The following is a 15,858-nucleotide window of genomic DNA, read 5'->3' as shown; positions in this document are numbered from 1 at the left end:
AATCACTTTTCCTTGCTGCTTATTTAATTGGATTTAACAATTCGGAATATTGAATCAGCATCTCATCAGCAAACAAGCGAAGACGAACTCTTGAAGGAGAGGCACTCCGTGTAGTTTTCTAGTACGGGAATAAGCGCGTAGGATCATACGGTTGGATTGCTTGTCTAACCAAGTTAGGTGTTTGCATACTTCAAATCTGTAGTCTTCACTTGAAGGCAGGAGAAAGGATATTTATTCCAGAGAGACGTCAACAAGACAGCAAAAAAAGTTACAAATACATCGATGTTATGTATGCGAATTAAAGAATGATTTTCCAGTCCTTTCTACGAAGTATACGAAGTTAATGGAGGGATAAGATGTGCTGGTATGTGTTAAAATCAAATCATTATTTTCTATTAAGTTGAGTGTTAGTCAAAGAAATCACGACGGGAAAAACACACCTATATTTCTATTTGTAAACCTGAAGTCCAGATCAAAATGGAGCTCTAGTGTTGTTTCAAACTATGTCCCACCCTCCACCCCCGTGACTCGTCACAGCTTTGCACCCATCCTTTATTAATTCAATCTTCCTATCACCTGCCTTCTTCGACGCATACTTGAAGCGTACCCCCAAGCGATGTTATTAACGATCGATGAGAGTGGTGCTCTCTTCTATTTATGTTATTGAACCTCTCTCGTTCTTGCCATACATTTGTGTTTTTTGAGGCCAGTGAGAGAGGGGGAGGAGGGGGAGGGGAGAAGAGGGGGAGGAGGGGGAGGGGAGAAGAGGGGGAGGAGGAGGAGGATAAGAGAGAGAGAGAGAGAGAGAGAGAGAGAGCGCGAGAAAGATAGAGAGAGAGAGAGAGAGAGAGAGATTTGGGGGGGGGATGGGGAGAGGAGAGAGGGAGCAGGCGGCATGGCTCAAAACTATGATTACACTTCCACAGTTTTACCCATATTACATTTGTATTTATTTTGATCCAATTATATTTTATAGGATAATGGCTCGATTCCGTTTCTTTGGAATTGAGTATTATTGAGACTGTCTTGTACAACTGCTACTGACCAATACTTCTGCTACTGCCGTCACCACCACCACCACCACCACCAACAACAACAACAACAACTACATACTGTAGGACAGCAAAAACAATTACCACAATCACCAACACCACTATACTACTATTACTACTACTACTACTACTACTATTACTACTACTACTACTACTACTACTATACTACTACTACTATTACAACTTCTACTACTTCTGATACTACTACTAGTGCTACTACTACTACTTCTATAATACTACTACTTTATGCACCGATGGCCACCGCCTCCGCCACCAGCAACTCTTCGCATCTTACTTTACCACTATGCCACTACCACCCTGGCCACAACACACACACCATGTGAGTTTTTTTTTTAATAGTAGGTCATCGCAAATGACGCACTAAACAGGCTGCCGGGCTAGACTAACCATTTTGTGGGTGCCATCTCCTTGCATGGTTGCGTCATCTCACGCTTGATGAGAGAGAGGGTTCGCTTCCATGCACCCATAAATCAAAGTCATTCTTAACACTCTTATGCATCGGCTCTGTACTTTCGTCATTAGATATGAATGCACTATAGCGTGCATGTGTGTGTGTGTGTGTGTGTTTTAAGCATTGGACCCCGTCTGTCTTTAAAGCAATGTAAGCAGTAATTAGATTACCAGTCTGTTAAAGGTAACATTTAAAGGTAAAATCTGTTATGATGAGGTTTTAGTTTTCATTATGGTATTTATACTTATGAGAGATGGAGACTATTATAAAAGAGCGTGTGTGTGTGTATATACACTCCAAGAAATCAGGATCATTTTGTAACCTGTATTAAACGCTGCAACAGCAGCAGGGTGGAAACCCTTTTAGCTCAGTTCAGTTTAGTCTTTATTTTCACTCTTAATAAAAACAAGGTACATAATAATACATAATTTATAAACAACAGATCATCATCAAACGAAAACAATACAGAGCAATTACACGAAACAAGTTATAAGAATGAGGGTTCAACAAAAAATAACTAATAGCCTTATGTTCCTTGATCCCAAAATTAATAATTTATTATAAGAAACAGACAAACAAATTAACGTAAGTTTCGAACCTCGCAAGGTTCAACTTTATTCTTTCGCGTTGCACCAAAGTTATTCTGTACCCACAGACGAAGCCCGACTGTCTACTGCCCTAGTGTGCAAAATGTAACCTCTAATGGTGCACCTAACTACGCACATTTAACGATGCAATGTGTAGGAATTGAGCCATAGGGGGTTTGCATCTGCTACTCGTCATGTATGGCGGTGAGATACTATGTTCTATTCGCTTGTACGTAAATAAATAAATTACGAAAAATGTCGAAGTCTTGAATATTATCAGTAAGGAAACATAGCATTATATTATCTTCTAAATTCATATAGGCCTAATTCTAATACATCTTTCTATAGCATTTCGTCTTGGGAAGATGACCGCGTTGTTGTGTTGTTGTTGTTGTGATATCGCAACAGTAAGCAATCACATTTACTATTCAATGTAATTTACAATCTAAAGTACAATCATTCATGTAAGAACGACAATGCAGCGAATTCCACATTGAAACATACATAAGGAAGATGAAGAAAGACATTGGATTTGAAACCAATCACGTGACCGGCTTGCAAGTTGTTTGAAATCAAGCTATACAAATTCTATTGCAAATCAGTTATGTTTAGACATTCTCAAGTAAAAGTTTAGTGAAAGGCGAGCTATGGGACATGATATCGAATTATCTGAATAAAAAATATTGCGTAAATATAGTTGAAATCAGAATATAGGATTAAGTATAGCCTTGTAATCATACTAATGAAATGATTGAGACTTTGTCCTATACCTCGCGAGAGAGGTTTTCGAAAAGTGGATAGTGATTGTGCTGCATGGTGGTTCTCTACTATTGTTACTGCACATGAGGTATTTGAGATAGATTGGGTTTAGTCTACGAAAATAAGTCTGTTAAATGAGACTATATGACTATGCGTGTAAGAGGAGGAGTGTCCCTCCAATCGATTCACGCCCCATCGTAAAAAAAAAAAGATCGTCGTCGTCGGGTTGGGTGTAATATTGAACATTCACACAAGTAACTACATCAAGCGAGTGAGTTGTGGTGACGCTGTTAAGTTGAAAGCCAACGAACGAGTTTGGCGTGAAAACAAATTACCAAACAAATTTATTGGTTGGTCATACCGTGCTCCAGAATAATGTCTGTCGATGGTGTATTAACTTCAGATAGAGATTAATGTCGTCTATGGTGGTGATATATCGAGAAGCATTGCATTGATTACGTGAGCTAGTATTTTGTTCCAAAGGAAATTATCATGTGAACTGTCGTGTGATCTCCTCGAACTACAAGTTTTCAAAGTTACGAGTAAGTTAATGTGTTGAGGGTGCATATTTTTTCAAGACATTTTCTGATCCTTATAGGTGCATGTCTGAATTTGATATCATTGGGTGCGAAATCTAATTTTCCTTAAATTGGGAAGTGTGTCAATTTTTTATATTGGGGGCTTTAATCTGCATATAGTTGATGTTTTAACGCGATTGGAAACCATGGTCTTATTATCTCGGTCTTCATTCCGCTTTGTTATTGTTGTTGTTTATTTTGTTTGATGAACCGGTGAAGATTGTATATATTATATCTTTACACCCATAAGTTCTTTTTCGTTTCAACGAACTATGTGTGACCAGAATATTTCGGAGACCCCGAGTCATCTCATCGATTTCCATGATGTTTAATTCACATAAACTGCGTGTTATAAAACGCACTCGAGTGATGTATGGGTGTTGAAAGAAAAATGTGTGATTCTTCACTGGAGGGTAGAATAATAATTATGAGACAAGTAACATGGGAAATAATCTGTGAATACTGAAGCGATGTCTCATGATTCGTTATGCTTGACAGGAAACTTCATTATTTTAAACCAACTTAATTTATTGGGTTTTTGTCCAAGCCGATCTCCTGACTGACGCTCTCTACTGAAATTAAAATTCCACGTAAACGGCAAATGCATCATTGAACCCATCCATTATGCGAAATGTTTTCAGGATTGTATGGCGTATACCCATCGTATATAGGGGTGAGATGCCGTAAGCCCATTGTTCCCGTTGAAAGCTCAGATTGAAAAAGTCAATAAATTTCCCCGTAGGTATAATATGCGGGATCCAGGGCTACCCAGATACACTTCTCCTCACCATCGGGGGAGGGGGGGGGGGGGGGTCCGTTCCATAGGTCCGTCTCCTGCTTGATTATATGCCTCGATATACCATGCGAGTCAAAAAAAAGTTTACACCTAGAAAATTGCCAATTATTTTAAAAATCATCTATGAGCAGTCAATTATTATACATGAAAGAGTGTTTTATCTCAAATCGTTTGGTATCATTTTGTGTGGTAGGTGTTCACGCTTGAGTGAACAGGAGGCATTGTTTGCGAGAGTGCAAAATCGACTTGCGCAAATTGAGGCCTACAGTATGTATTATGTTGGGATTACCGGAGTGAGAGAATTAATGGAGTGTATCAAATGAAATGCAAATAGCATATGATTTTTGCAGAAGCAAAGTCACACACACAAACTCAAACACAAACGTTCGTTGATATTATAATTATGTGTGGCATGATTAATTTTGTTACGGATGTTATTTGGATCTGCAAAGACCGAATTTTATTCAAACATCAGTCATAAGCAACTTTGGTCGATTTTGCACTCTCGCAAACAATGCCTCCTGAAAATCTTCGCATGGACACATACCACACACAATGATACTAAATGATTCGGGATAAACCACTCTTTCATTAGATGTATAATAATTTACTGTTCATAGATTGTTTTAAAATAATTAGCAATTTTCTAGGTATAAACTTTTTTTTGATTCACACTGTATACCCTATACTGTTTTTAAGAAAGGCTGGATTATCATCTATAAAAACAGGCCAACAGGGAATGCATCCATTAGAATGATTAGTATCGCCTTTGATCATGGTTTCATCTAGCCGTGATCACTCTCTGGGGATTCGATATGATTTAGATACCCATTTTTATCAAACAATGTATAAGCCACGACGCAATACGTTGTGAGCAACAACAAAACACAAGTCTCTCAACATTCACTGCTATTATGTAAAAATGTGTAGAACAGGTGTCACATGCATATTCACCCGTTCTACACATTTTTACATAATAGCAGTGAAGGGATGTTCCTTTGTCTACCACAGCAATTGTTCAGAGTAGAATGAGGAACTCTATATTTTGCCCTCTTTCTTTGTCCGTCATGTTCATAGTGAGATATCCATTCATCACATGCACAACGAGACACAAGGATGTTGTGTTTTAAACAGAGTTAACGCATTTCTGGGTCTAACAGAATATCAACTTTGGTTTCTTACCTTCCCATGCAGTTGCGGCATGTATAATTATTATGATCATCTACGCACAACACGTTGATGAAATTAATCATTCACTCTCTTTCGTTTTTGGACAAGGGATGTCGAACAATAAAAAGTGAATAACTTATTCCCTTGCTTTAAAGTTCTATTTCTGGGAAGTATCCTTCTAAATTATTTTGAAACGATGTGACCTTATTGACTTTGTGGCTTTATTTTAGTAAGTTTAGATTTGCTAGCTTGAAAATATAACTGTTATTTATCATTCTTATTAGAAAATTATCAAGTTTCATGTCAGTTATATTTTTATTATGTTGTTATCTTTATTTGATTTGATAATCCCGAACGTTCTTCTCTGTGTCACTCTTTTATTGATCTTTTACAGGTTGAATGAAAGCACGATTCAATATGGCTTCCATGAGTAAATTCGCACTTTGGTGTGCATTGATTTTAATGCTAACCTTCACTCTCTTGGTCTACATCTCACCCTCAACACCGTCCATACAATCATCAGTACTTGGTAGAATAACAGGTGAGTTATTTGTTTCTCAAAACAATAAATTCACAGGATTCACTGATTATGCTGGAATTTCTCATGGGTAGTGAGAACAAAAATGTTCTCATGCCTCGTGTGCAGTCCGAAAGTTGTAGCTAAATAAGTGTAGTTCGCACTATAATGCATAGGTAAAAAAAGACATTGCTTATTTATATTTACTAACTTCGAATTCTTATGATTGTTTGATTTTTTGTATAAGCAAATAGAAAACGGAATTGTCTTCCCCTGCGTTTGGGTTTGACACTAGATAGATAATTTTAATTTTTATAATGACGAGGTATGCAACGAAATCAGGACAATCAAACTTTTACCAAAACAAAACTGTCCACCAACTGTCCATCTTACAAAGAGAAACAGTTTTTTTAACTTCACTATCTTTAATATAATTGGAAGTGAGCTGGTTGGATACAAAAGATTACGATGACGATTCAATTCAATTCAAGGTTTATTAAAAAATATCTTCGCAGCCGGTAAAAGGCTGAATTGCGATACAATTCACAGAATTCACGCTTCAGATGTTTAAGTGATGAGTTGATTAATTTCTCCCGACTTTTTTCATTTAATTAAGTTTGGCCTGTCGTGTAAGGGTCTGTATCATGATAGTGATAAAAACAGATGAATTAAAAATGAGCAAGAATTAAGAGGATTTTGAATGTAAAGGATTGTATATACTCTACTCTCGCAATATGTATATATTGAGTGTAAATCCACTCTTTAAAGAATTAGAGATCATGTCGTGGATATCTATGCTCAAAAGAGTAATTAAAACCAATTTTGACAACGTATTCCACTATAATTTTGAGTAGATTCAACTCCAAAAACGAAGTGATTCATAATGTAACTCATGTAGTAGCGGATTTTCACTCATCCCGGTATTATATTATCATAAGTTGGAAGTGGCCAGTGTTTCCTCAGTCTCCCGGCACAGTAAACAACATTTATATTTATGTAAAAAAAGGGAAATAAAGTTATATTTTAATTCAGAACGTCATTTTTTGTATTATAATTAGACTTTTTATTTTTTTATTTAGCCCTTGAATAATGTTTATCTTGCGTTGTATTTTTTAGTCAATTAGACATTTTTCGTTTTTCATTTTGAATTTAATTACTTCTCAAAATTGCATGTAGAAGATATAAAGTGGTGGATCGACACGTAATGTTTGGCTAATACATTTTCATTCCATTAATTTACTTTTTCTAAATGAAAAAAAAAAATGAGAGTGATATTTAACAAAGACATGATTGATTCGCAATAAGCTTATCTTGCGTAGTATTTTTTAGTCAATAGACATTTTTCGTTTTTCGTTTTGAACAAAAGTTGAATTTAATTACTTCTCAAAATTGCATGTAGAAGATATAAAGTGGTGGTTCGACACGTAATGTTTGGCTAATACTTTTTCATTCCCTTAATTTACTTTTTCTAAAAGAAAAAAAATGAGAGTGATATTTAACAAAGACATGATTGATTCGCAATAAGCTTATCTTGCGTAGTATTTTTTAGTCAATAGACAATTTTCGTTTTCGTTTTGAACAAAAGTTGAATTTAATTACTTTTCAAATTTTCATGTAGAAGATATAAAGTGGTGGTTCGAAACGTTATGTTTGGCTAATACTTTTTCATTCCCTTAATTTACTTTTTCTAAATGAAAAAAAAATAATTAGAGTGATCTTTATCGAAGACATGATTGGTTACTTCGCAATAAGCTTAATTATATTCCAGCCTAAAAGCACCCAACTCATTTGCGCTCATTTGCGCTCGATGCAAGCGCTTTCTCCCTACAGTATCTGTTATCGTAGAGTAGATTTCTAATGAGCAACACGGACCAGAGTTAAATGATATCAGATTATACGTAAAAATAGCGAGTTAAGGATGACGGGGGCACATACAAATCAGGAGAGAGAGAAAGGAGAGAGAGAGAGAGAGAGAGAGAGGGGAGAGCGTTATATGCTTTTAACGAACGTATCGGCATCATTACGTATGCCCGTCTGGTTCAATGATTACATCTGACATGTAATTCCGTCTACTAAAATCAGGTTGACTTAAAGGGAAATACAATCTTATTACAAGTCACTTTCAATGAGTCATGAAAAAGGGAAAAACAGAAGAACACTGTAATTTGTCGGGGGAGGGGGGTGACAGAATGGACAAATTATGCGATAGTTGCGTCAATGTATGAATCCTGTGTGGTTGTACACTAAAATAATGTAATTTCTAGATGTCCACCAGAAAAAAGAAAAAAAAGAAATAGGACTCCTTTAGAAAAGTATTATGCTATTAATTAGAAAGTCATCATGTTTACTTGGACAATAGTTGTTCACAAGAAATATTGCCTCTCTCTCCCTCTCCCAAATAGATCGGATACATCCCGAAGGAGTCTTACCATTGCAGGCTGTGAACAAAGACCAAGACCAAGAGACGGATTCATTACCTGTACACGTAAGAACAACAGACTATTCTTCGTCTTTTGGTTTCATCCTTTATTTCTCTGAATCCACGATGATTACAGTTCTGCCATTCAAACATTCAACATAATTCTCTTTCTTATAAACGTTGTTATATATTCGTCTTTAATTGGCTATCATCACACCAACTAGATTTATAGCAGATGAATATTAAATAGACCAAACAAAAGATTACGCGACCCCAAGTGGTAACAAAAAAATCAGTCATTTTGGAGTCGGTATCAATGACGTATTATGGAGGCGAATGGATTTACAGGCAGAAGGAAGGCACATTCGGGACTCCTTAGAGATTATAATATCAAATCGACACCATAATTACATGGAGATTTGTAACGGATGAATAAGGATACAGTTTTCTTATTTTGACAAGAGATTGTTTCATAATCATGGTGTTTGATAATTAAGTTCATCTTTGACCTGTTTTAGTTAATTTTGAAGTTTGATTTGAAAAAAGAAAGCGCAGGTGACTATCAACCTTGATGTCATTTTACTGTCGATGCTATATACAGTGCGTCCCAGAAAAAACAAAACCGAAAAACAAAAAACAAAATCGACGAAAGACTTCATGCATGGCTAATTGTCAACGAAACGGAGTTGAGTCTTTTGTCGATTCTGCTTGTTGCTGCAGCAGGCAGCCAGTGAAAACGCATTCGTTTGATAAAATTATGGAATGCAAGCACTACTCAAAACAAACAGAACTTTGTTATTCCTAGCTCATTTTTCCTGACTGAGGTGTCATATAAAAGGGCAGAAACTCAGCTTTCTAGAAATGTGATTTTCTCTTTGAAATTTAGATACCGTCCGCCAAATTACTTTTTGGTTTCCGCTCTTCAAATTCATTTGAATCACCCATGCGTGAAATATGCATCATATGAGTTGCATCAAATGAAAGAGGAGGATCTAAGCTTTCCAAAAATGTGTCATTTATCGACTATAAATGTGACTAAGTTATGATAGAACATCGACAATTCTCGGTTTCGTCTTTTCTGGGACACACTCTACATATTCGGATTGGGATATTACTTAAATGTTGTAGGCTGTCAATGTCGAGAATTGGGGTGGTGGTTTAGGCTGAGCATAGAGAGATTACTTTTTTTTTTTAATTGAGTGTTATTAAAATCCAGAGTATTATCATAATCAATTTTGAGAATTTTAGTTTTTAGCATGTTTACTTATATTGCCCTGGACATGTTAAATTTTTCTTTTATTTGTTTATGTGAAATTACAGGTGAATATAGGATCGTCAAAGGAAGAAGATGATTCAATCAGTTTGCTGAACGGATCCTACCCGAGCAAGGTGTCGTTTATGAACGCCCAGAAAGAGATTCAGAAACGTCGCAAGTATAACATGGAGCGCGTCTGCAAGAAGTACCACCCAAATCCCGAGACGGACATGGCGAAGCACCCGCCCTGGAACGTTATTGTAGACGACAAATATAAACTGATGTACTGCTACGTTCAGAAGGTTGCTTGTACTAATTGGAAGAAAGTGTTCTTAGTACTGAGTGGTCAGTACAATTCAACCGCGAGCATTCCGCAGTTCTTCACCAATCGTGAAGGGGCCAGGAGTCTCAAGTCACTCCAGTCTTACCCCGAAGCAGAACGGAGGCACATCCTCAAGACCTACACCAAGTTCATGTTCGCCAGACACCCATTTTCCCGTGTTCTTTCAGCCTACCGGAACAAACTGGCCCCAGACAGTACATTCTCTCGGGCGGGAAAATGGCAGAAAAAAATCGGTACCAAAATCATGAGCGCATTCCGAGAGGACGCCGTGGAGCTGCGCGTTGCGAGGCAAAATTTCAATATGAGCAATTATGACCTTTCCTTTGGTGAATTTGTGAAATTTATCTACACCCCTCGAGGACAAAAGAATGGCAACAAGCACTGGCGGGATTTACATATGAGTTGCCTTCCGTGCATGATCCAGTATGACATGATTGGTAAGATTGAAACGCTCGAGGACGATGCGCGGTATATCTTGAGTGTCAGTGGGGCAGATAAAGTTGTCAGTTTTCCATCGGCAGAGGGCAGTTCACCTACCAACAGTTCCGATCCAGACCTTATACAGAAGTACTTCTCAACTCTGCCGCGTAATGACATCACAAAACTGTACAACCGATATTTAATTGATTTCTTATGTTTGATTACCATGCAACTGTAGATGATGTGCTTGATGTACGGTAGCAACAAAATGATACAAGTTTTATACCCACAATATTTATCTACTTACTGCTAATGAAAATTATTTCAGTTGAAGACTCGGCGGTCAAATGTGGCCGTTCCTGTTTGAAAACCATCACTTTGCTTTGTTGAATATTTGCAGGAGTTATATTTTGTATCAACTAATGTGAGATATTTTAGAGATATTTTTTGTTCATTCTTACTACATTACATTTGAACCGCATCACAGTTGAATCAGAGCATTATAATCAGTATGTGCTCCTTTGTGAAAAGATTTGAGGGGTAAAAAGTTAAGAGGTCAGCGGGAATTTCAATCCCTGATCAATGGTACTGATTCATACTTCATTTTGAGTTAGTGGCAACACTTTTGCTGTACTTAGCTTTTAGTGTTTTCGTGGTATTTCCATATTCAATTCAATTCAATTCAATTTATTTCAACCATAAAAATACAGTTACAATAAATCATGGAAATATAAAAACATGGGGTTAGGAGCCCCTAAAGAAGTTTGAATACAAACTTGCGGTTAGGGCACCAACCATGACATATATATCGAGAAATTAACAAAAACAACATTAACGGGAAAAACAAATATATACAAGAAAAAGATTATAAAGACAGTATGTGAGCATGACAGCAAAGCACCGGCCATGAACGCACACAGGACACAGTGTCAAGCGACACTGCGTCCCTATATGCGTCCCTATATGCGCCCCTAGCCGGTGCTTGCTTTATTACAAAACTTAACAAAACATGTGGAGCAAATTATTCATTATTTAATTAGCATGTGTTTTATACTGCAAGAACATTTCATTCTTCAAGATTTTTTTAATTTATCAAATTTATCAAAGTTTTACTTAGTTTAATATCATTGTCTAGGTCATTCCATAACTTAATTCCATTACAAGTAAGGAATTTTGACTGATAACATGATTGGAAAACTGGTTCCACAGATTTAAAAAAAAAAAAAAAAAAAAATTGGGGGGGGGGGGGCGGGACAATAAAACAGAGTAAGTATTGACAAATTTCAAACATTTTTTACATCACTGATGATTTATTTCAGGACATAATCATAGTCTGATTTGCTGCAGTTCACATAAATGTGAAGGGCTTTGGAGCCTTAAAGTGACTCGATAACATTGCCTCAGTTTCTGAAACAAAATCCTGGAGCTAGCTCATGCTGCAATCATAATTATAAACCGTTAGGTCAGTCAGGAACCCCATGACTTGTACAAGCCGATCGCCTGTCTGATTATCAAGATATTTATGATTGGAAATCGAAATTTCACTTTTCGTTTTCCTAAAGGTTTTTATAACACTACAGTCTATTGGGGAAAATCAGTATGTTAAAACAGGTCACTCAAAGATTTTTACTTTTTTGAGGCACTTCATGATCATTTTCAGTTGAAGCGCAATTTTTGTTAGGGCTTCAATAGTACACCATATCACAGACACTGATAACATGTAGGACCATGCATCTCAGATTTAACATTGTTTAACGATGCCTTTAAAAGTACTCATTGAAAGAAAGAAACGAGCCTCCAAATGGACATTGCTCAGGTATACATTTTTGTAAATTACTATTTCAGTATTTCGTGTACTTATTTTTGAGTATCCTGAATGTTTGGGGGTTGACAATTTTGAGAAAGCCAGTATGTCTTAAAAGCAGCTCTTGAAAATGACAGTCGTGTACATGTATGACGAAGTTAGTGTTTATCCCAAATGAAATTGTACTGTTTCTTGAAACTGATATTGTATATATGAGTATCCTGGATGTTTCAAGGGGCTAAGGGACCCTCCTTTGGAGAAAAATCATGAAACAATATCACAACCCCCTTCCCCCTACTACACTTCTGACTTCTTTAACCCGCCCGTAATTATATGTCAAAATGAGCTGTAAAATCATACTGCTACCTTCTTTCCCCCAAAGTGCCGTATTGGACAGATATCATTTTTGCCACAGGTATAACATACTTTTGATTATACATGTATCTTATTGATATAATGCTTGTAACTTGCCAGAGTTGGAGAGGCTAGTTGGTTCAGTTGGCGAAGCGTCAAACTAAAGATCGTAGGTTCGAATCGCCTGCAGACGGATGACATCGTTGTGTGTTTACGTGACCCTCCGTCGCTCGGATGGCTCATTAAATGGAGGTCCTGTGTGTAGGAGTGTAATCACCTATGCACGTTAGACTTTTTGCTCTAGAAAAGGGAAATCCCCGATGTAGTGGTCCATATTGGGAAGAGAGACCCAAGAGTCAAAGTGATTGGTATACCCTTTTCCCCTCTCTGACGCACACTGTCTTAGTGACAACAAACACTTTAAATGCAACCATCAAGGGTACAGATGGATGAAAAACAAGTCACGTTGCGTAATTTACCAGGACCTAAGTCACACAAAAAACTTTGCATATCCATTCATGTACAATGGAGGAAAACAAATCAAGGAAATGATTTACCTTATGATGTTATATGCACAAGCAAGATATATTTTAAAGAAGAAAGACGGTTTGCACAGCTAGCTACAGCATCGTACACTGCACACTCTTTTCAGTACTACATTGTATTTTGTTATAAATAAATGTGTTTATTTTGTCATGTTGTCAAAATGTCATGTTGCCTGTCAATAGCTGTAAGTAACCCTGAAATCATCACACATACAGAATAGCAGGAACCAATTACTGTCCATAATATTAATCGTTCACATGTGAAAATGACGGGTCTTGCTCCGGAGATTATATACTACACGATTGCAAGAAACCAGCCTGAGGGTAAGGGTAATGAATACATTGATGGATTGCCTTGTAGTTCATGGTTGACACATAAGGCTATAGATCTTAAAGTAACTTGGTAACATTGTGGAAGGTTGATGAAAAAATTGCTTAATTTGTGTATAAAATGTTACTTACTATATTCCTTGTACTGTACTAACCCTCTGACATGCAAAAAATCCTGAAAAAAATTCTCAAACCACAAAGATATCTATGGTTTTCTTTGAAGGCGTCGATGTACGACACCCTCTAACAGTGATTAACAGTAAATTCTCCCAACCATTTTTGAATTTTCCAACCGTTTTTCCATGCAAAAAAGACATAAAACAGGCTATAAAAAACCTGTCAACACTTAAATGTCTGGAATGGAATGTAGAGCGATTTTATTGCTTTGTGAGATTTCCATTCACCTAAAATGTAATTAAATTGCAATAATATAGTTGGGAGAATTAAGGAATCGATCAGATCAGTTTTCCCCAATTTGTACCATGAATAATGGTCCGTTTTCACTCAAATTTTCAGATTATCTTTAATTGTACATCTAGCATTGAAGTCACTACCTTAGCACCACTATCTCTCATCTGAACAATGTTACAAAGTCCTTTTAATATTTGCGACCAGAAGGCAGGACTCAAACATTGATGTTGCAATGTATATAGTCTTTATTAGGACCTTGCAAAATTGATCGTTGTGAAATGGTTTTGAAAATAATAGAATCATTTAGGAGTTTGATGTAAATCATGGTTAAGTACTTTATGGATTAAGGTTGATGTTAGATAGATCATCTGAAGGGATGATTAAGTAATAAGCTCATCATGATTATACTAACCCCCTGCCTGGGAGAAGAAGTACTATCCAGAGACAAAAGAAATATTAGTATGTATTTAATCAGATATTATCATTTTCATTTTTGCAACCAAACAGTATTTCAGTGTTTCATTATATTGATATAATAAGTGTGACATGAATTAAATCTGTCTTGTTAATAAGATTGTCTAGCTGGCAAAGAGAGCGGGAAGTAGCCTACTGTATTTAGAATGTATTTTATTTTTAAAAACATAACTTTGTTAAGAAATGATACAGTTGATATTTCTTTTCTTTTCAACAAAGGTAATCATACATATGATTGCACTGATTATGACACTGTATGAAAAACTGGCTACAGATTTGTTTCTTCTCATGAATAATCTCAAACTTCTATCATCATTTCCCTTTTTATAATAATGATTAAGGACTTTTAGATATTATACAAATCCATTTATTATTATAATATTCAGTGAAACGCATTATAATAATCATGATATATGGCATGCGAACCAAAGTAAGATTTCAATGTCAAACATTAACACATTATGATACCGTAACTACAGGCTAATTATAATGATGAAAAAGACATTAAATACTTAACTTTTATAAGCTTCTTCAAGTTGAGAACCAACAAGAAAGAAGTGTTAGAAATTATTCTCGTATCTATTATACTTGTTTCCTTAGAAGTACTATTTACAATTTCAAGATATATTAAGTTGTTGCAATTAGGAAGATTTGTATAGGAAAACGTATTAGAAACCATCAAGTAAACCCATTATTGTGGGTGAAATGAACCTGCTGTCTATAATTATGGGGATGATCTGGGCTCATCGACTCAAATGTTATGAATATGTATGGCCTAGCTTTAGAATTTTAAAAAGGCTTGGCAAAACTTTGGTCAGAACGTTAGGTCGCTTCTTCTTAGTCATGTCGGATAACCTACCTGGTAATCTCAACACTTCCATGGCCGTCGGTCGGGGTGGTCGTACAGCTAGCGGGCTACGTCTAATTGGACGATCAGGTCAGGGATAGCTTGTGTTTTTTTATGAAATACATAAAATTTGCTAAAAACCATTGTCATGCCTAATTCTTTGATTGTTATGTTGGCTTATCTTCGTGAAAAAACTGCTCTGTTATTTTAAAAAAGAAAAAAGAAACGAATGAAAATAAAACTATTTTTCCTAATAAACGTAATCCAATCTCACCTTGACTGAAAGTTCTCTCTTTCTTGTTTTGAACCCTGCATGTGTAATGGACTATAGATGTCGCTGTTCTCTCCATGAGAACAGAGGGGCAATTCCACGGTAACGGAAGGACACTCAGACATGATTTTTGAACTTCAGGTTCATACTAAAAGAAATGTTTTATTAGTATGTATTAAACTATGGGGAACAAAATGTGTTTCAGTCAAGTGGAAAGCTTCATCAACTTCACAAAGTTTGGATAAACACTAATTAACTGGAAAAACCATGTCCATTTTTATGTCCTTCCGTTACCGAGATAGTTAATATGCACATTCTTAAACTACTTAACTATAATGACAATTTTTTTGGGGAGAATTAAAGGCACTTATATAGGTATTATATCTGTACTGTTTCACATCTTATACTAATAAAACAGTTCTTTTAGTATGAACCTGAAGTTCAAAAATCTTGT

The 15,858-nt window shown here is 36.2% G+C and overlaps 1 protein-coding gene across 3 annotated transcripts in view; it reads left to right on the top strand.

Annotated features, from left to right (window-relative positions):
• LOC754244 (carbohydrate sulfotransferase 11) overlaps positions 1-11,617 on the top strand; it is a 47,079-nt gene extending 35,462 nt beyond the window's left edge. For all 3 annotated transcript variants that reach the window (XM_030972504.1, XM_030972505.1, XM_011684255.2), the window contains exons 3-5: positions 5,809-5,955; positions 8,334-8,416; positions 9,671-11,617. In XM_030972504.1, the coding sequence (XP_030828364.1) occupies positions 5,814-5,955; positions 8,334-8,416; positions 9,671-10,606 (1,161 nt within the window). In that variant the 5' untranslated portion in view covers positions 5,809-5,813 and the 3' untranslated portion in view covers positions 10,607-11,617. The remainder of the gene's footprint in view (positions 1-5,808; positions 5,956-8,333; positions 8,417-9,670) is intronic.
• Positions 11,618-15,858: the final 4,241 nt, after the last annotated feature.

Source organism: Strongylocentrotus purpuratus, unplaced genomic scaffold (genome assembly GCF_000002235.5).
Source record: "Strongylocentrotus purpuratus isolate Spur 01 unplaced genomic scaffold, Spur_5.0 spur5_scaffold_6, whole genome shotgun sequence".
NCBI classification, from domain to species: domain Eukaryota; kingdom Metazoa; phylum Echinodermata; class Echinoidea; order Camarodonta; family Strongylocentrotidae; genus Strongylocentrotus; species Strongylocentrotus purpuratus.
This window is presented reverse-complemented; position numbering and strand designations above follow the sequence as displayed.